Raw genomic sequence first — 22,941 nt, forward strand, 5'->3', positions numbered from 1 at the left:
GACATATAGGTACAGTTCCACAAATGGCAATAGGAGGGATTGCAATTAAATCAAATATACAAACAGGTACAGTAGGATAATGCATTGGAAATCACAGGGAGGGGGGATTATCACAGTCAAAATTACGGGGAAGAGTACATATATTGCCACAGTATTCATTCCATGGGGCCCATATCTTGGACCATTTTCGGGGGCAGCCCCAGGCCCTGTACACTGTCTTTTCCCTTAGCATACACCAATCAAGGTCTTTTTCCAGTCGGTGATCGTGGGTTCCTGTTATGTAAATTCTCTGTATGATCTTTAGCTGCATCCAGGCAGAGACGCACTGGGATAGCAACAGTTTTGGGGGAAGAGACCGCCGTTTGCCAGTTTGCATCATCTAATTCGATGCCTTCTCCAGCCCATCGTATTGACAGCAGGGGGTCTTCCATGTTGTTAATGGGTTTTCGGTAAGTTAGGGAGAAAGCTCTTTCAGGTAAATGGCCATCTAGTAGCCTGTCTTCCAGTGGGGAGAAATCTGGTGGAGAGGAGTCACGGGGCAACACTGCTTGCAATGCTTGTCGAACTTGCAGGTATCGAAAATGCTCCGAGTCTGCCAGTGCATACTGGCGTTGGAGGGTGTCAAAAGGCTTCACGCCCTCTTTGCTCCTAACGTGAGAAATGCCAATTAAGTCCCATTTGTCAAAGCCTTTGGAGTTTCCCAGGTGCACAAAGCAATTTAAGTTTACAATGCATACTGTAACAATGCGTGCGATGCACATGCATTTTAAATTAGATTTTTATTGCAGTATGTATTGAGGTTAGTTTGAAATGGACCGTTCCAGTCAGAAATCGTGTTTATGTGTTTTTTTGTGCAGGGTTGTGACCTCTTGGCTTCTGAGGATATTCTGTTGAATATGTAAATCTCACATCGTGACGAGGCTTCCGGTTACATGTATTCTTAGGCATTATGGGATTCTCTGCTGTGTATTTCTTAGATCGCTTTTGAACCTCTCCTTTTTTAACTGCTTACAAAATATCACTGAAGAGAAGAGATGAAGAAATATTTCATTCGATGTGGATCTATAATTTTTAACGGGTAAAATATTACATTTTTGTGCAGGTCATGCTTCCGCTTAAAATGCAATTTTTTATCCAGTGCAATACTGTACAGCACACCTTCGAAAAAAAGATAGTCTGTAAACATTCCACTAAGCTTTGGAACATTCTCTCAGAAACATTATATTGGCACTTTTAGACACAGCAGGAAGGGCATTTTACTGTTTACCTTTCAAATCGGCTCAGCCTTATACTTATCAAAACAATTATATCGCATGGTGTTCCGGTTTTGGTTAATATACTTGAGTTATTATTATTTTTTTCTAAAAGTAAGACAGACGAGCCTCGCGTGATGTTTATTTTAAACTTAACTAAGGTAAATAATTTACAAGGACTTACTTTTAAGATGAGTTTTTCTTTAGTAAATGCATGCGTTGTAAATGAATGTGCGATGTAAAAAATGCGTTGTAAAAGTATGTCGTAGCATCGTTTGAAATGTAGCACACCTTTCTGAAATATTCCTTTTATTAGTCTTTCCTAGTATATTTTATCAATGTAAAATATATATTTTCTTCTTTTTTTTTTTTTTACTATTGCTGTCCTGTTAGGTATTTGCTATTTTAATTTGGTGCTGCATAGCATTGAGTGTTTACACCCACTAGAGTGTAATGGTATCACCTTTTTCATTTCAAAATAAAGTAGGGTTCAGTGAATGATCATCCCTAGAATAAATCTATAACTGAATGTGGGAATTAAGAAGATGCAAACAAGACCTTTTGTCTATGTAGTGATTCCCGAAATTGCTCCAGAGTAATTTAAATTCTACCCAGGCCTAGTAAACTGTACACATTATTCACAGTTTTTTGCACTGATATACAAATCAGATACAAAATCACTGCAGTTTGCACAACGGTGTACTATCCCTATGCAGATTTCCATTTCCACATAACTGTTCTAGAAGCACATCACACCTCATGCATATGTAATGGTTTTTTGTCTAGATCAACACCTTCTGGTTTACAGGAGACCATTATAGCTGAAGAGCAATTATTTGCCTCTAAATACACGTGCGTAGAATTAACATACAGCTTGTAAATGTCTCTGCCCCTAGAATATAAAAAGCTTAGGATGATTAGTATGCCTTTAGCATTAAAAGTTCTCAAATCTACTTTAATCGCAAAGAAAACTCCAACTTTTTGGGGAACAAAAAATGATCTCTTTAATACTATAAGCCACCAAAGTGCATACAAATGCAGATAAATTCGTATATGTTACAGCAAACAAATGCATCAGTACATTAATTGAACCTAACCACCGCCTGGGTTTTACTCTAGGCCAGGGTTCTCCAAAGTCAGTCCTGGAGGGCCGGATCCATGCTAGATGTTTAAGATAATTACATTTATCTAAATGTGGTTAAACTAAAAATCTGGAATGGATCCGGCCCGCCAGGATAAACTTTGGAAAATCCTGCTCTAGGCAGAGAACATTCTAATCTTTCTGATAACCCTTTTGGTACCATTGACTTGGCCCATAATTTCAAGTTTTAACCAGCTCTATCTAACTCATCTGAAAACAGGTAACCAAGAACTAACTATTTCCAGCTTGGATTCTGGGTGTACAAAACTAGCATAAGACCTTGAAGATCCGTACCCTGCCAAAGGATGTATTCCATTCCATTGCCAGACACATCTCCTCAAAAAATAATTTAAGCATGCCTCCCCAATTTTCAGAGACTTGAATACGCTAAACTATAAATCAAGGACCAGATTCAAATCCGAAGCCTCACCTTTAGAGCTCCACAATGAAAGACACCACCTAATCTGGATAATCTGATTCCTTGCTCTTGTGCTCAAACATGGTTCATGAGTGAAGAACACAAAGCAGTTCATCACACAGTGATCAACAAAAGGCACAAAGTGGTACAACACACAGGCTACTGGATTTTGGTTGACCAACCTGTCTGTGTATGAAGAAAAGTCTAATAAAGAACTTTTTTGAAAAAAGAAAAAATATCGAATTAGAAGTTCTTGGATGTGTACATAAAGACTGTCCTCCCATGAACTCTACAAATATTATTGTTGTGTGTTGTATCACTTTGTGCCTTTTGTTGATCACTGTGTGCTGAATCAATTTGAGTTCTTTATTGATTTGGAGTTTCCTTCAAAATATGGAGTAGAGAGGGGTGTGCTCCTTGGTTCCTTGTACCAGTACCTATTTCCCGTGCATTACTTATATTGATAGGTGCGGACTGTTCTTGCCTCAACCCTCTAGCTGTGACTAGATGGTTCATGAGTATGAATGCTCTTCATTTGGAAACATCAAATGCAGGACTTCCCTAGCACTCAATCAGCTGTTAACAGACGGTCAAGTAACCAATGCAACTCTTTAAATATCAAACCAAGTACTGAACCCAACCGCCTGTGTTTCAGAAAATTATTTCAAGCTCTTCATTTTTGTCTTCAGCTACAACATCTTCCTTATTTGCTTTTTACTGGTATCCCTGTTGTGTTTCAGTCTGTTTCAGTTTTCTATGATTCCACGTAAAGCTTCCTGATACAATTGTGGTGCAGTTGTGCTGGAGAAAATGTTAAATAAATAAATAAATAACATTTACTTAGATTTGTCAGACCCTCTTACACTCACTGCCACAAGAGTTCACAAAGAAAAAAAGGTTTAATTTCAATTAATATAAATTCATGTAAGAAGTTTGAATCAACATGGACTATATATATATATTTTAAGTGCACTTCTGGCTACCTATGATGCTCCAAGGGCTGATTGGTGTCCTATTTGACAGCGCTTGTTGGAACTGGTTCTGGAGCCACAGTGCACAGAGGGATAGCTGGACCACACTTGAGGGAATTGGGTTGTTTGCCTCTGATGTCCTGGAAATGACCTATTATGTGAGCCAAAAACTGAGTACCAAGTACACCTCTGTAGTACTTGACTCTCCAGCTAGTGAAGCAAGCAGTCCAATAAGTTACTTTGAGACGCCGTGTCCCTGGCTAACGAAAAACCTGGTTGTGTTTCCAGATTTGAGTATCTGGGCATAATGCTTGATAGCAGTTTAGCATGGATGCCACACATAGAGAAGAGATGAGCTGTGATCCAACACCAAGCCTCAGCAATATACAGAAGGTTTCAGGTAACAGCTTTGAGGGCCTTACTCCTGGCCCTAGAGCTATACAAGCTGAACGCCCAATCCGCAGCCTCATATGGGGCCGAAATTTGGGGGCATGCCAATACTGACTCACCTCAAGCGCAAATAAGTTTGTCACTACTCCATCTTCCCACGAGCAGTCCTTTAATACCACTATTTTATGACATTGACTTAAAAACAATTGGGAGAGGTAGCTAGTCTTAGACCCCTTCTATATTGGGTGAGAATCTGGAACATTGAGCAGCTGAGACCGTATTCGAGGGCAGTTGAGAAATTGTTGACCCTCGATAAGGGCCTCACCTTCCTGTGGTTCAAACTTGCCTGTCATTAGTTGCAAAGATCATTTTGGTTCGACCTTGCCTCCTTGTGATCTAATTCTAAGCTTCAGCTAAAAAATCACTATTGGGAGTGTATTCATATTAGTCTTTTCAGTTGTTCCACCCTTGGTAGGCTGACAAATCAATTCTTGCTAACCAAGGACTGTCCCACTTATGAAAACTTTCTTGATCTTCTGCTCCAACAATTAGCAAAATCTTTGTATCTAAAATTTCGATATGTTACACTTGAAGCAGGGGCATTCATTGCACAAAGGATTTCAGTCAGGAGCACCCCCCAATCGTCTGTCTGCACTATGTGCTCCCTGTCAGCAAATGAAACCATACACCATGTGCTATTCTTCTGTCCAGCATACATAAAGCATAGATGGAAATGGATGACGCCATTGTGCAAGTATCATGGTATTTGGAGATACTTGGAGGCATTTAGAATCCTGGGGGCGACACATCCATTTATACTGTCTCTGCTGTTTGCCAGTTTCCAATTTATATTAGGGCTTATAAGGAAAATGAATGGACTTAAATTTTAGATAAGGAGATAGTGGTTTCGTGTTACTGGTTGCTATTTTTCACATGATGAAACCTTTGTTATCCTTGCCGTGGCATGAAAATTGTTTAATATTTTATCAACTATTCTTATGAGGTATGGAATATGATGACGAGACTTTTACTTTGTAATACCTATTTTAAAAACTGTATGTTAATGTTGTCTTACTATTTATAAGTTTTATGGAATTAATTTTCCGAAATAAACTTTTACTACTACTAATATTACTAGTACTATGGGAGAACTTTGTAACAGCCAGTGCTATATCTTGAAAAAGACAAAAGTATTTTTTTCTTTTTACAACATAACCCTACACCAATAAATCTGCTACAATATCAGGAATATGCTAACAACTAAGGGGAATAGAAAGGTAATGCTTTACAGTATTTTGATTAATTCTGTTTTTGTCTCTGCCTATGACTTTAGGTTGTGACCTTGAGTTCTCTTTTGCCAGCTATGCCCTTATCTCTATTGAGGAGGCTAAACAACCGTTTGATGTGTTTAAATCAATTACTTTGATCGGTGTGGGAAGTAGTCAGTTTGAGGAGGGAATACCAGTGCTGCAGCAACCGAGTTGCAGTTTCTTCACACTCTTTGTCCCGCCTTCTTCCAAACACCTATCTGGGGTTACGGGGCAGTCACAATGAGTCTGTAAATGGTTGCAGTCCAGTAGCAGCAGTCACAGAACCAAAAAAAACTTCCAAAAGGAGATAAAAGCCAACCCCCGGTATGACTTGTAGGGAGGAGCAGCTCCATAAGCCTGTGAGTTTGGAGACTAATGGAGGACTACATGATCTGCTACATTTTTGCACTATGTTTCCAGAAATAATTTGTGGGTTCAACGAGCACAGTTCTGTAGATGGCTTCAACTGGTTCTATATCTTTTTTTGCTTAATCCCTCTACAGGGAGCAATCACAATCTGCCTTTGAGTGTCATTAGTTAGAAGTGGTGGGACATGGCATCTATGGCTCAAAACAACCCAAAACAAGGACACCAAAGAAAGAGAGCTATTCACTCTATCAACCTGAAGGGGGTAACCCCTCAAGAGGAATAAAAGAGCAGGATATGGGCAAAGGCAATTTGTGCCTTTCAAAGGGAACAACTGTCTACTGTCCTCCCACACCCTATAAACTGGTGTATCACATGGGCTTAGGAATACACAGAGATGGCCTTAAAACTGGTTATTCAACATGAGGCAATATACATTGCTCGCTTTCCAAAATGGATTCCACTGTGTTCATAGTCAGCCGTCCCACGTACACTTTGTACTTTTTGGCCTGAAATATGTCCAACATTAATGAGGGTTGAATTATTCCCCTTAGTCTTGTTTAGATATATTTCGAACGAGTACGCCAATAAAGCCTATGATCCATCATTAGGTATTTTTAGCTCACCCTACATCTCTGTACTAGAGGTGGAAAGCTTCTATTACCCACCACCATCTTCACCCAGCTGGGGTAACCCACTGCACCTCTGTATCATAAAATAGATACCTTTTTAAATATCCGCAAGAGCTCCCCTGAGTTTTAGGATCATAGCCCACACTGGTGGCAGCTGTCACCAGTGTTAGGAGGTATCCTATGATGAAGCATGCCACCTCTGGGTGGGTGATGGTTACTGTCCTGCAAAAGTAAGATCCCAAGTACACTTATCTTTCACATTATTTCTTGGCATTTGCAGTAGGTTTCTCATTAGGTACTTTGGGTATTTTCTTACAATTCACAGAGTTGTAAACTATCTGGTTTATTGTTCCCCATTTCCCTTCTCTGCCGTTTGTTTATAGACTCCGTCCTCGTTCCACTCCATGCACAGGTTACAGGAAAAAAGGCCTATCCTACCGTTACGGAGGGAGCACATGGTTTTCCTCTCCATACCACAAAGCCTATTGTGGTTCGCAGTCCATTATACATTTGAGCCCTCAGTGCACACATATTATTGCTGTATGCACTGAGGCAAAAGAAAAAGAGTAAACAAAAAAAGCAGAGGTCTGCTCCCTGAGCTTGGGATGCATGCACTGAGAGTTATCCACGGGACATTCCCATCCCAGCAGCCATTTTATTAAATATTTCAGAATATTTTGTGATGCCCGGCTCATATGTCTTCCACCCACACTATTGACAAGCTGAGATTTTATCACAATATGCAATTTTTATCAAGTTGATCAATTCAAAGACTTGACACTATTGACAATGACCGGATCTTCTATTCCTCTAATCTTTCGGAATCCTACTGGAATTGAAATCTTACCTTTCGAGCACCTGGTAATCTTGGAAAGTGCAATGTAAACACTGCAAACAAAATCTAATTTCTGGATACTCAATGTTCATCTAACCTTTCTGGCGGATTTCTCAAAAATGTTGGGAAACATTTTGATTCCATTCAATTAGGATTTCGCTGTTGACGTTCTGCATGTTAACCCTTATTAGTCAGATTAACATCATTCGAATGTTATTCTTCACCACATCAATTTTTCCTTCAACTGTGTCCCTCTTTTATATCAAATATAATTCAGAGCACAATGAAGTATTTTTCAGGCACCTCTAAGGCTCTTGGTTATGTTTTAGGAAATTGTGGAGATCCCTAAAAAATGAGCACTCTATGCTCTCAGAGTTTAAGTATAACATCAGGCTAAATCATCATGAAAAGGGCATGGAAATTCATGTAAAAGTCCTTTCAGATATTTGACAAATTTACAAAGACACATGCAATTTCCTTCAGTCACTTTTCCCATGACTTCATAGAATACAAGTTGTATTTGAAAAAAACAGCAGATCAGGCAAAATCCGATCGTCTTTTTGTCTTCTACACTGAACACACGATAAGTGTTGGGTATCCAATACCTCTCAATATGTTCACTTATTTTGGATTCACCTTGCACAGAAAATATATTTAATGGCACACAGTGTTTTGACCTCCCACCCCGCCGTCTAATTTCCCAGCACCATCTATCCTGGTGTATTTTTAAAATAAATCTATTTGTAATTTGGTGTAAGACCTGGTTTGACCTTGCATAACCAGGAATAGGAGATTTTTCGTTGCACAAATAAAAGCTTTGATATTGTTTAATTAATCTCTAAAGTCAGCAGATAGTTTATTCAATGGATTTGAAGGGTTTCTGCCCAGTTAGCAACTCTTATTTTAGTATTGACATTATAACAGTGATGGTTATAGGGAATATTTACTCCTTGTTCTAATCCTTGAGGCGTACAATGTATTTTATTTTCCACTGTCTCTCTTTTCCCCTTGTTTGCTGACATTGAAATATTTTCATTGAGATTTGACAATTGGATGGGAAGTTGGGGTCACAAACCCAGGGAACCGTGAATTTGGGAGATGTTTAATACTCTGGGGCTATTGTGGTGTTGTTTTCGTCTGTGGATGGGGTTGTGTAATAATACCCCTGTACAGCAAGTTACATATGTGTGTAAGCAGTGAAATCTGCATTAGTCATCCACATAAGTTCCTTCCCACTTCTTTAGGACCTTGTGAGTTGACTCAAAAGACTAGCACGTATCAAAAGCTCTTATTTCAAGAAGATCACAGAACCACAGTTACTCAGTGAAAGCCACTTTTTGGGATGGGAGGAGCATATTAGGATCTACAGAAATGTATATTCAATGACAATTTCCAATTTTTGTTAACTTGGTTTCAGCATTATTTCTGAAGCTGTGATTATTTTCCCTTAGGTTGGTGTTGCTACTGCAAAACAGAAACCAAAAGCGCCGTTTTGCTTTGGTAAGTAAACCCCATGTCACATGGCACATGTGTGTTTATAAATGTTTATATGATGCACCAATCAAATCCCTTTGCATGGCTAATGTGCCTACATTTGCGTATTATAGGTTTAATAAAGGAAACATGGCATTGTATCTATTTTCTGCACTAATATTGTTGTTTGGAACTTTAAAGTGTGAGGGGCATATTGATAAACAGACATTTCTATGCAGATATCTCTGCACACAGAGATTTACACCTACATCCAGGAAGAGATCTCCTCGCAGATGGTATTCATCACTCCTGTGCAGAAATGTTCACCTAGGTTTAGGCTTAGGGGTGTACGCCACATCAAGAGGGGCTGGAGCCTCCTTCTCCTGAAATTTTGACTGTAAGTTTCCTAAAGGAATGTTATGCCTATTTGTGTACTTCTGTACCACAGGGTCCAGAGAACTCCGAATGGAAGGGTTTAGGGAAACACCACACACCTGCCCCATAACTCATACAACTCGCTTACATTACCCATGAACAAATAAAAAATTCGAACTAACACCCTTGCCTAACTCATCTCGCCGTATGACTACCTTACTAAAAAGAAAGCAGCATAGAGGCACTGGAATCTAAGGGGCATATTTACAAGAACCGAAGCATCAGCATTGATTAAGTCAGATTTCTTGTGCCTGCTAAGTACCCTAACAACGCCATGAATGGATCACAAATCCTAACAAATCTTTTGGCGCTAAAGTGGCACATTGCTGGAAATGTTCGTACGACTGACGCAACTCCAGCATGTGTCAGAACACAGACGTGATTCCCATGTTAAAAGGCCTGCGTCAATCCATATGCCTGGTTTGAGAAGGCATAGGGATTTTAATGCAGTCAAGCCATAGATTGACGCAGTGAAAAGTTGTAAATTTCACTGTATCCGTTCCACGTGGCTTTTAACGTGGGAATGCCTTCCCTGCATAAATTATACCTGATGCAGGTATAATGTGACGCAGACCTCTACAAACTGACGCATTGGGCCCGATGCATCAGTTTGTAAATATGGAGCAGTGTGGAGCACTGATTGCGCTGCTGCTGTGTAAAAAAAAATTACACTGCAGTGGCGCTAGCTCCTTGTAAATATGACTCTAAGATTCATCCTACCCCACTTACAATAAAGAGAAACTACACTGAGGAGGAGACAGACAAGGGAGCTATATAGTTTACCTCCATAGAACCTTAATGAACTGCATATGTTGCAATGACTTGCAGGTGTTTATGGATGTAAATAAGACATGCCTGTTAAAACCCATCCCTCTCTGCAGTATTAGGTGTGTCAAAAGTATGTGAAGTCTGGGTGCTACATATGTATTGCATTACTTCAACAATATTTTTTTAATTATTTTTGTTTTGATAAAATTACATTTCAAATAAAATATTTTTATTAGATTTTATTTTTTAGAAATAGTTCTCCCCCACACACTCTTGTAGTAACAGGTGTGTTGAATGTGTTTGGAGCTTGGTCATAAAAAGTATATTATATTATGTTTATATCATAAAAAATATAACGAACACAAAAGTTACTAACTAAAATAACGGACATAACAATTTTATAATGTATTCTAGCAAATGTTTCCTATTTAAAATAATTACAAATTATATAATTAAAAAACATTTACAATAAGAAAAAAATGTGCAAAAATAATTTTACCAGTCAGTCAGTCAAAGTACTTTATTCGATAATTCAATATCATAAAAAGACAGTGTTGATCAATATATAAGTTACAGTTACATTCTTAAAAAGTTCACAAAGTTTCATAAATATTAAAAGTATTAGAAAAATGTTAAAAGTATTAAAAAAGGTCGATACATATACAGAGTAAGTACTATACAAAATAGCATGAGCAGGAGTTATAAAAATACGGTCAGGTGTGAAGTTTCATTATCTTTTTTCTCTCCCTGACAGCCCCCACCAAAAAGCTTGCAACATGAGAGATAACCCTGGGACTGCTTAATAGTTGCAAATATAGGAGAGCAGGCCTCACCTGAATAAACCCTGCTTCCTTGAGGATGGGAACAAGAAACTTCCTCCTTACAGCCATATAATGGCCACAAAACATTAAAAAATGCATTGTGTCCTGCTTTGAGAAATTGTCACAGGAACACGGGGGCGCTTGATCGGAGGTACATAATGCTGTTAGTTGCCCTAAATTCAGGTAAATCAAATTTAAACGGCAACGCGTTAAAATAAATCTGTGATAAGGTCTGTTGACTAAAACCAGATAGGGCTCAGGACCTGGGGGATTAGAAATCATAAAATTGGATCTAACGGTTGTTTTTCTGAGTTCCTTCTCTTCTCTGCACAAAGACAACCTCTGTAGCATTGCCACCTTTGTTAAAGCTACATCCTTTGCGGTTATATTTTCAGGCTCAAAAAAGAGCTCAGGTCTTCCGATATTCTGAAAACCTTGTTTAACGTAAGATAACCACTTAATTTTGTTTGCGTTATCTAAGTGGAGACAGTCCTTGAGTATGGAGCCAGGTTATTAACGGCGCTACCTTTAGTAAATCCGTAATAAAACCGACGCCCAGCTCCGAGTGCACTGAAAAAGAGGGGGTTGACTGCGGTACTGATAAAATTGTTCTCATGAATTTATTTTCAGTAATTTGCAAGCAGTCCGTAGCACCGTATCCCCATAGTGAGCAACCATATGTCGCTACCGCCAAACACTTTGCTTTATAAATATTTAACAGGGCTTCTACGGGCCTTCCCCCGAGCTTTTTGCTAAAGGCCATAATGGCCATAGAGGATCTTGCGAAGGCAGTGTTTCTTGCTTTAATCTGTGTGCCCCAATTCCACCTCTCCTCAAAGATAATACCTAGGTACGGGAATGTGGGTACTCTGCTTAGTTCCTCTCTGCCACAGAAGAAGGTTTTCAAGTTTTTCTTTCGAGAACCTTTCCCTGTTATCATTATTTGGGATTTTTTTACATTAATTTTAAGGTCTAATGAGTTCATAAAAACTCCAAATGCATCCAACAAGCGTTGAAGCCCCACCCCAGTTCGCGATAGAAGGACAGCGTCGTCCGCATACAGGAGAACCGGTATGCCCAGTTCTCCTGCATGTGGTATATCTGCCATCACCTCCTTAAGCACCGGTTCAAGAGCGTTTATATAAATCGTGAATAGGAGAGGGGCCATGATACACCCCTGCCTGACCCCCCTTTCTGACTGAAAGTGGCTAGAACAACGCCCCTCTGTATTTACCCTAACGGAGGCCCGCAGGCCAGAGTGTAAATCCGCCAGGAAGTTTACCAAATTTGGATCAAGGCCTAGGTCAATTAGAATCTGCCAGAGCTTTGAGCGATTCACAAGGTCAAAGGCCGAGGAAAGGTCCATAAAACCTAAATATAAGGACCCCTCCCTGGCAACAGTGTATTTGTCCACTAACAGTTGTAAGTTGAGACACTGATCTAATGTGCTTCTTTTGGATCGGAATCCATATTGGACATTTGATAAAATCCCTTTCTCATCGAGCCAATTCTGCAATTTGCGCAGGATGACCCGCCCCAGGATTTTGACAGATGAATCTATTAGAGAGATTGGGCGGTAACACGCTGGGTCTGACCGATCCCCCTTCTTAAATACTGGGACGATGATAGACTCTTTCCAGGATGATGGAATGTTCCTGTAATTTAATACATTGAAGACCTTGCTCAGGATTTTTGACCATAATTTTGAGTCGCACTTAAAAATATCTGCGGGAACCCCGTCGGGGCCAGGTGCCTTATTTTTCTGCGTTTCGTCTATTGCCCTTTCTACTTCGGTGACTTCGAAAGTAACATAATAACCCTCAACTCTCTCTTTATCATATATAATGACTCTTGAGGAGTGGTACTAGAGTAAATATTACTAAAGTGCATAATCCAAGCCTCGTCAGCGACATTGGATTCAAGGGCGCTATTCTCTACCGGAGCGAATAGGGGTTGATTTACTAATTTCCAGAATTGAGAACTATTTTTTAAGACTTCTGGATCTAGTAACTGTGACCAAGCATTATCTTTTAGCACGTTTTTTCTGCTTTGTATGGCCTTTTTATAGGTTGCTCTTAGCTCGGATACTAATGCACGATCTTTTGGATCAGACTTTAGGGCCTTTAACAGGTCAGCATGTGCCTTTGAACAAGAGCGATCAAACCATCTCTTAGCCCGGTTTTGTGGGCGGCCTTTAACCACCGTTAGGCTCTGATTGATCTGTTTGCAAATACTGTCAAATGAACTAATCACTTGCTCAGTAGCAGCCTGAGAGTTTAAACACATCGCTACATCGTCATCCACCTTATTCAATACATCCTGTGTAACGGCCTCTGGGTTTATGTTTGCCCATTTTAATCTGCGACCCTGATCTGTCGGGATCACTTCCTGACCACCCTTTTGTGACGCTGTTTTAAATGATAAAAAACCCCTAGATAGAACCTCCAGTAAGACTGGATTATGGTCACTAAAGACTGAGGTTTCTGTTCTGTACTTTAATACCTTTCCTAAAATATAACAAGACATACAAATGAAATCAATAACTGTACCATTACCTATACCTTTAAAAGTAGAGACAATCAAATCACCCCCCTGCAGCTTGATTCGTACAGGTTCCACGCTGCCAGGAATTCTTCAAGAGCCTCCCCCCTTTTTGTGTGTTCGAAATGCGCTACTGCAGAACATGGAGGACCCTCTTCTGCTGAATTGGCACATGGGTAATTACACGGGTGTATATTGAAGTCACCTAAGAGAATTATCTCAAAGCAAGTTGACATAGTTGTATAGACTGACAAAAATGTATCTAATTGGTCCAGATTAAGTCTGGTGCTATCATTTACAGTAGCATTATAAAAGTTTACAAATAAAATACTAGTAGAATCTGGGGTATTCATTTCCACGATTAAACACTTGCTACATCCTGAGTCAAGCTGAGTTAACTTTCCATTTAACTCTGTTTTAAACAGAGTTAATAGACCACCTTTAGATCTTCCCGCCCGACTACCTATGGCAGGGATAAAGAAATGTACATATCCGTCAAGCGAGAAACAATTCAATTGGTCCCATGTTTCCTGTAAGGCCACAATGTCAAAAGTTTTTAAGTAGTCAATCCAGATTTCATTCCCCATTTTACCCCTTAATCCAGCAATGTTCCAGGTCATTATTCTACATGGTTGTGCTTGGATCTGTTGATTGTTTGCCAGTCAATCATTTTCCTCCAAAGATGTTAAAGGAGAAAACCGGTTGAACAGTGGCAAGATTTGCTCAGGTGGAAAATTTGGTCTACATAGATTATAACAGTAAGACTCTTTAGGTATTGGGTTGTGATAGCCAGAGTAGGCGTGTGGCGCTGTGCTTTGCACAAAGGGAGATGTTAATGGGTAATGGTAGCAACTTGTGGTTTCATGGTATCATTTAGATGGTTATAAAAAAAAAAACCAGAGTACGGGCACATACAGAATTATCTGTCGATGGCAAGGAGGCTGCCCTCAGCAAAACGGTTGCAACGTGCTGAGGGTGCCTAAAATTTACGATAACACAGTCTCCCCTGCTAAGCTTTTTTGAGTTGCCTATCCAGCCCACTCTTCGTGTCGATATAATGTCATTACAATAGGCAACAGGAAAGCCGCAATATTTGCTTAACCAGGCTATTACTTTATGATTTAAAGAATCACTGTTTTCACCTCTAGCATCATGTAGATGTGGATCTATTCCTGGGACGTTAGTCAGCACAACTATGTAAGGTGCACAATCGGGTGGGAGATTGACTATAGGTTTTTGCTTTCCATCCCTCCACCCAGTAGGTTCTCCTGTGGTGTCAACCTGTGTGTTGACTCGTAATGTAGGGTGAGTAACAGGTGTCTTAATGGGAGGCTGGTCACTAATTACAGCAGGGACCGAGGTTTTACTCACCCCGCGACCTGTGTTAGCTCTTACCTCCTTCACCATCTCATCTGGCCTGGTGGACCTTACTGTTTTTGTGGAGGATAGGTGAGTGGATAGGAGGACCTCCAGTTTAGACACCTCCTTGGCAACCTGGTCTAGTTTAGCCCCTTCCCCTTTACTTGGGGCAGCAAGGCCCTTGTGAGTTTTACTAATCGCACCCAGATTTTGCGGTGCTACTATGTGAGGGGTCAGGAGTGTGCTTAATCTAGAAACTTCTAGAGAGACCGATTCCACTTTTTCTACCAATGGCCTGATCATCACTTCCAGTTTAAGCGTAAACATGTTTACCAGGGAATCAAATTGATCTATAGTCAAAATGTCTGTATCGTGCTCTTTATGAATGTCAGCAGTAGACTTTGATTTGTCAGCAGTGGTATCCACCTTTTTTGCTCTGTGGTACACTACACGTTTATTCTGTGTCCTTCTACAAGCCCTGACCATTCTACGAGCAGAGGAGGACACTTGAGAGGGTGCTGGCGAAGAAACCGGAGATGTAGTTGGTAGTGTTTGGGTTGTATCTAGCAGTGTGGAGGGCAGGGAGTTGTTAGGTTCTTCAGAATTGGGTTGTGTTAGGGCAATTGTAACTAGATCCCCTCCCAGCTGAGCACCAGAAGACCCCTCTGGGACTGGGTCGGTTAGCTCTGGAGGAGCGACGCCACTTATTGGTGAGGCAGGTGGACTGGCACGACCCAGCGACATGCGGCGATCAGAGTTAATCTTGGATACAACTTTCACCATATAGTTTTCTATAGTACCAGCGGGGGTTGGCAATTTGGATGAACGCAGTTTAGTCATGATCAGACTGAAGGGTTAAACACTCACTGTTCAGCAGGGTATCCTGAACTGCGGGTTCAAAAGGCCGTGGCCCAGCCCAGCCTCTACTAGTCGCGGACTGTCGCAGACTGTCCCGGGCTTCTCCCGGCGCCGCCCACGCGTGTCCCGCGAGGCGGGAGGCACTCGGTACTCTTATGGCGCCTCCGGGCGCGGGATGGTGTGACACGCCCTCTCCGGGGCTGCTGGGACCGGTAGTCTGGGCGCAGGAAAAGCAGTAGGTTCGCCTGGTGCCGTTCACCTCACGGCGGCGTCAGGCTCTGTAAATGCCCCCACGAGCGCTCGGCGCTCGGTACTCTTATGGTGCATCCGGGCGTGGGATGGTGTGACACGCCCTCTCCAGGGCTGCTGGGACCGGTAGTCCGGGCGCAGGAAAAGCAGTAGGTTCGCCTGGTGCCGTTCACCTCACGGCGGCATCAGGCTCTGTAAATGCCCCCCATTGATATTCATTCAAAATGATTAGTTACAATGTATTGCTTTTTCTATGTGGTGTTTTATTAGTAGTATTCCCAGCCACCATTGTAGTAATACTGTAGTAGATGTTGGTGTAGCTTTTGTGAATAGCAATTGTCTTACTCCTTTGTGAGTGTGTTTCTCCATTTTCTATCTACTCCCCTCTTGTCATTCCCACATTTCCACATTTACAACTGAAATGGAGATCTCTGGACAGAAGGGTTAGGTGAGGCTGAGTGAGACATCTCAGACTGTAGTTTGATGTATAATTGTTGCGAATATGGGTAGTTCGACTACTTCATTGCAACTTCCCATACTCAATAATGCTTTTGCGAGTAGATGCTTTAGTGTACAAAGGAGTGAAGGGTACATGCACAGATGGTGTTTAGAGAAGACAAGCAAACACCCACATCTAGTTATTACCCCTTTTTTGATGCAAGCATGATTCACATTAGTGCACATGCTATACAGATTGAAAGTGTTTATTCACCTGGTTACCAGCCTAGAAGTAAATCATATTTGCTGTTTGCTGTTTAATTGGTAGCTGTCTAAATTGCAGGGATAATAATGTATTATTCAGTTGGTCAGAGGATAAATCCTACACCGAATTTTCATTCCTCTAATGTGAACTAGAGCAGCCTCCAGTATCTATTAGAGGAATGAACATTTGAAGTCCTCAGAAGCCAGGTCGAGTCAGGTGACCAGCAGGGGGAGTCACCTGGCCTGCTTCTCACAGATTGCATTGAGAGCAGAGCAGAGACCAAGGGATGCAGGAGGAGAGCGAGAACAAGTGTGTGATAGCAGTAGTGAGAGTCAGAGGCTGGTTAGGCAGTGCTCAATTTTTTTTTTCATTTGACGTGCCAGGGCCCTCGTCTGGAGGTCACTGCAGGTTGCACCACCCATTGCCCATGCAGCGCTCCCAATGATAATACCAACTCAACTACTACCCATCACACTCCTACCAGTTTGACACTTCAGACAATATCGGGCTCCCAAAGTCATAAGAATGGCTCGGGCAGCAGGTATTAGTTATTTTTAACCTGTATTGAATTAATAAACTACTGTTGTTGTGCTCTTCTCTAAATTAGACAAACACCACCATGTGGCAGACTGTCATAGGTGCCAGCGGTGACAATTAGGTGCTGTGCCAGCACCGGAAAGCACTAGCTGAAATTAAGCACTGTCCAGGTTAGGAGAGTTCAGAGACTAGGAGGGAAAGCAGAGTGTCGAACGGAAGAGAGCGCAGACAGGTGGGTTTGGCAATAGCTTGAGTGGGCACATTGGAGAGACCTGAGAGATTGGGGAGAACGCAGATAGACGAGGGTGAGAAAAGAGGCAGAGGGGGAAAGCTGGAGAGACTTGAAGGAAGAGCAGAGAGGTGCAGGGAAGAAGCTGTAGTGAGAGTGCACAGATAAGAGCAGCAGGGGTGAGAGTGGGCAGAGTGAGAGAGAGAGTAAAATATTGGCAGTTAGAGCAGCGACAATGGCAAGGAGACTTTGTAGAGAGCAGAACAACAGGGAGGGTGGAGAGCCCAGATGGTTGAGCAGACAGAGTGATGGGAGAGCTGAGGCTGGTGTGGAGAACGAGCAGAGGTGGGTGAAAGGGGACATAAGGGGGGACTGGGGAGACTGGGAGGGAGAGCAGACCGACTAGGGAGAGGCTGATTGTGATAGAGGAGAAGCTGGTGAGGAGAACCGAGAGGCTGGAAATGCAAGAGTACTGAGAGGCTAGGGGTGCGATGGGACAGGCTCAGAGGCCCAGAAGGCAGGGGTGGGTTCTCTCCTAAACGTCTCCCCACTGCTCTTTGAGCAGGAAAAATAAAATTATAATAACATAGTTATTTTATTTTTCGCAGGTTCGGGCTGGGCTGGAGGCACAGGGGGAGGTGTGGTTTGTGCACACAATTGACTCATGACTGCTTGGCTGGCCGTCTGGGACCGGCCAAACAGTCATGCATACTTAGCATGTTCTCAACGCATGCTGCATTACAGCCTGGTGTGGAACATGCCCAGGCCCCAGATCGGTGCTCAGATCAATCACAACTCTGCATTGCAGTGTTGTGATTAGCTTAGGGGAACCAATCACAACGTTTCATCGGAGCATTGTGATCAGCTTAAGGGAGCAATCATAACTCTGCATTGCAGCATTGTGATTGGCTTTGGGGAGACTGGGTGCTTCCTGGTTCCCGGACTCACCAGAGAAGCAGGAGAGATGGCCGGCTAAAGCAGTAAGTGGTATTTCTTCTTATTTTGTCCCCCCCGCCACCTCAGCTTCCCCCCTTCCTCCACCCTTTTTCCCTGCCAGTCGTTAGTGCCAGAAGGCAGTCTGTGGTTAGAGCGGGACAGTTATTGGGAGAGCTGAAATTTAGGGAAGAACTGAGAGACTAGGAAGAGAGCAAATAGGCTATCAGAGAGAGCAAACATATTGGGAGGGAGAGCAGAGATTGTGGAGCGTTTATGGTCCAATGTTATGTACTTTTCTGTTTCAATATTTCTGCTGTGTGTTTTCATCACGATATCTTTATATGTCTCCATTGAGATTCATTGCTCAGCAAAAACAGTTGTTTCGTGGCGCAGACTCCGCACTCGTAACTTTACTACACATAAGTCCCTTCGTGAATCGGGTCCTAAGTATATTAGAACATTACTAACAAAATGGTTGAAAACGTGGATAGAATGGGGGCAGGATGGCTTCCTACCACTAAGATTAGAGATTGCAAAAATGCAAGACAAATGTTTCATGGTGTTTGTCCTCTTTGGGTGTAAAGGTTGAACTTTAAATAGAAAAACAATAAGAAAGATACATTTTTAAAGGATGAATTTGAAACGTTGATGAATTCTTTATGTTAAGTGATTACATAGAACAACGATATAAACAAATATTCAAGAAATCCTTTCTGTTGTACCATTTACAAATAGGGTGGAAACTGAAGCTGCTCTTTTAACTCCTCATGGTCCCTACTGTGTCAGTTGTGTCTGACAGTGCACAGGGCAGCAGAAAGTCATTGGTCAAGTGCCTCTGTTGCATTTATTGAGCCTCGGTGGCTTCCGTACCCCAGTGCCACCCCTCCCTGCCGTCTCGCGACGCCCTTTCACTTTTATCATGTCAATGAGGATGCCTCAGGAACGTGTGGCACTTTCATCTTTCCAGCACATGATTGGCTACACTAGTTGGATTATAGAAGTGCTGTACTTCAAGCGCCCTCTTGTGGCAGTGACATGCAACTCGCTGATAGACATCTGTGTAAACCACTCTTTATTTTCTCGTGATTAAAAATACGAGCGCCATTGCCCATGTGGGTCACGTTTACCATTCAAAACATTTCTTACGAATGGAGAAAGAAAAGAACATTGCAAGGATAGTATAAGTAACTAAGCATGGAAAGGATGCAGGAGAGAAAGAATGAATATTTACCACACTGTGTAATTTCACATTTATTATGATGCTGAAAATTGTGTACTATTCCATTGTTTCTGTTCCAGTTATCAATGCTTTATCCCAGAGGTACTTCCTGCAAGCTAGTGACCAGAAGGATCTTCAGGAATGGGTGGAAGCGCTGAACAGAGCCAGCAGAATTACGGTACATGCTATGTCCAGTCCAGTCGTGTGTTCCCAATGAGAATTGATTCATTGTATGTGATACCCATACTACACAGGAAGTATTGTTTGTTGTCCCTAGAACTTCAAATTTATAAACATAAAGGGCCTCATTTATGAGGCCTTGCATCAGTTTTGCGCTTCCGATGCGTCACTTTTTGTGACGCATCAGCGACGTAAAACATGCCTCCTGTTGCGCTCTATTTACAAAGCGACGCATCTAAGCAGATGCGTCACTTTGTAAACCCCTGCACTACATTATACCTCCGTCAGATATAATGTATGCAGGGGGAGCGTTTCCCTGCAAAAAGCTTCGTAGAAGTGATGCAGTGAAATCTATGAGATTTCACTGAGTCACTTCTAGGACAATGTTGCGTCAAAATCTTGCGCCTGCCCCACAGAAGGCGTAAGACTGACGCAAGCCCTTTCACATGGGGCTTGCCCCATGTGAAAGGAAGCATTACTGGAATTGCGTCACTTTTGTGACACACTCCAGCAATGCGTCACTTTTGCGCTTACAGATACGTCAGAAATACTGACGTATCTGTAACTCCTTGCGACATGTTGCGTCATACATTAAATATGACCCATAATGTATGTTGCAAGGGGTGTGCACTGAGAAGTGACGCATCGCTGCTTTCACGCAGCGATGCGTCATTTCTCATAAATGAGGCCCAAAATGTTATGCTCTTGCTGTTTATCACGTGATTCTTCATTGAATGGGGTGTTGTGAATTCATTAATGGGTGAATGTGATAATGGGTCAATGGTTGGATGGATCCGTGAGGGTACTGATGAATGAATCAGCAACTGACAAAGTGAATGAATGAATATAGGTGAATGAGTTAAAAATGAATCAATGGCCGTGATTGCCTTGATGAATGCCCAGGAAAGCTGGTGAGATCATGAATGGATTAATAAATGAGTGCAAGGATGGATGTAGACAGGTTACACCAGCAGTGACGGCTGGTGCAGGTAAGAGCGGTGGGGGCATGGGGAGGGAAGTGGACAGACTAAGACGGGGGAAAAAAAAGAAAACTGCTTAGGTTGTGCTCGCCGCATCACCGACGAGCATAAGGTAAGTGTTTAAAAAAAAAATAGATATATATATTTTCCCTCGTCGTCGTCTGGTCCCCCCCCCTCCCGCCCTACAGCTCCTACCTGCACTGGCCGTCACTGCGCACCAGTCTTACAGGATGTGTCCTAAGGCAGTAGTAGCAGTGTTGCAAAAATGCCAAAAATTACTGCAATTCGTACAACAGGGCTGGGTACCATTGTACAAGAATGGCCACAATGTATATAAAGGATTGTCAGCATTATGTCTGTGCAACAATTACAGTCTAATCCAGAAATGCTCGGTTTATGTCAGATTTGCCCCATCACTCAGTAATCTTTAAGGCATTTGCAGCATCACTTATTAATTGCATCTGCATGTTATTCCATAATCATTAGTTAAATTTTAAATACACCTCATCGCACAGTATCCTTAGTGCTCATTCAGATTTGCACCATCACTTTTCTTATTCTTGTTCGGACTTGCACTCAGGAATCTTGAGTGTCAGGCCTGATTTAGGCATTTATTCTGTAGGCCAATAGTGCACAGGCTGTGCATGTCTACTGCCTGGTCATACTGGCAAAGCCTTATGAAGGACCTGCCCTCATGTCATAGCTGTGAGGGCAGAGCCCAAGGCCTAGTAGTGGATTTGTGTGACCCCCCCATTGCACCCCACACTGAGCTAGGTCAAACCAGATTAACAGTTTGCCTGTGAAGGCCATCTGTCTATATTGAAGACCCAACTTCAGTCTGGCTACAGAGACAGCTAAAACAGAGCCCGACATTGCTGCAGGCACAATGGGCCTGATTCACAGAACTAACTTAAGACAAAGTCCTAAACTTACTACCATTTACTCATTTTGGTATTCACAGAAGGCACTTACTCATTTTGCCTTCTGTGAATACCAAAATGAGTAAGTGCCTTCTGTGAATACCAAAATCGTAGTAAGTTTAAGATTTTGTCTTAAGTTAGTTCTGTGAATCAGGCCCATGGTTCTTATTCATTATCTAGCATTAAGTATTAGAAAATGAAGTGTGTAGATCTCACTAGTTGGTAGGTTGAGAAAGTACCTTAAATGTCATAATAATACATCAATACATAACTATATATAATGACTTTTTTAATGCTGTTCTAATCAATATTCAGCAGTTCATATTTTTGTAGGTCGATATTTATGACCTCAGTATTCTGGCACATAACTCCTTTAGTTGGATATGAAGTTCTTTTCCCTGTGCATAAATTCCTTGAGTGTCCAGTATGTGGCATTTTTTGTGTGGTGCCATTTATAAAAACTATCATTAATTGTAGTCACTGCTCATCAGGTCTGCACCACCGTCTTCAGAGGTAGGTTTGGCATCTCGGGGAGGTCATTTGTACATCGAAGGACCAATAACGTGGGACAATGATGTTACGCTTTTCGCACTGAGAAGTTTATTAGGGGTTTTCAGAACTCGTGAAAACCCATTTGTTTTGGTTATGGTCATGGCTATCCATGTTGTTTTTCTTCAATGTATACATTCATTGTCAGCAAAGCTATTGCAATATTAAAGAAGCAAATCATAGAAATTGAAAAAAGATTACAGCAGTTTGTAAAACACAACAATAAGGCCACCCTAGTATAAAAGAAGGGGAGAAAAAGTAATTGCTTGTGCAGGGGAACTTAAACTAATAGTTTACAATGCAACCCCAGGCTTCTTCCTGTGAACCCCAAGTCAGTCACAAAAATTGCCCAACATTTCTCTTGTTACTTATATCATGTACAGCCAGGGTGTAGTAGCAGGCAAGCTGCATGCACAGTTTAAGTCCTGGTATTGCGAAAAGGCAGTGCTAGCCCGGTATTATAGATATTCTAAAATTAAGAGGCCAAAACAGGAAAAAATATAGGATTGGTTTGTGGGAAATGGCTTCATACCACAAGAAAGGGTGGGCAGCATTACATGACCGGTAGGTTAAATTGAGCATATTGTTTTGTGTGTAGATAGATAGATAGATAGATAAATAGATAGATATACAGATGAATAGATAGATAGAGAGGCGCAGCAAGGCCTTTTGCCACCTGTGGCGGCCCCAGAGCTTGTTGCCCACGGCCGCATGTAAGACGGGGTGGGGGTGCTGGCAATTCCTTTCCTTGCTGCAATGGTCGAAGCTAAGAGCGAAACTCATGCCCCCACCCTTCACCCACTCCTTGCTACGCCACTGGATGGATGGATGGATGGATGGATGGATGGATGGATGGATGGATGGATGG

The 22,941-nt window shown here is 41.8% G+C and overlaps 1 protein-coding gene across 1 annotated transcript in view; it reads left to right on the forward strand.

Moving 5' to 3' along the window:
- The window catches only part of PLEKHA2 (pleckstrin homology domain containing A2), a 662,181-nt gene that overhangs the window by 449,471 nt on the left and 189,769 nt on the right, over positions 1–22,941 (forward strand). Inside the window, exons 5-6 of the mRNA XM_078666480.1 lie at positions 8,768–8,816; positions 19,525–19,622. Of these exons, the coding sequence (XP_078522606.1) occupies positions 8,768–8,816; positions 19,525–19,622 (147 nt within the window). The remainder of the gene's footprint in view (positions 1–8,767; positions 8,817–19,524; positions 19,623–22,941) is intronic.

Source organism: Lissotriton helveticus, chromosome 11, assembly GCF_964261635.1.
Source record: "Lissotriton helveticus chromosome 11, aLisHel1.1, whole genome shotgun sequence".
NCBI classification, from domain to species: domain Eukaryota; kingdom Metazoa; phylum Chordata; class Amphibia; order Caudata; family Salamandridae; genus Lissotriton; species Lissotriton helveticus.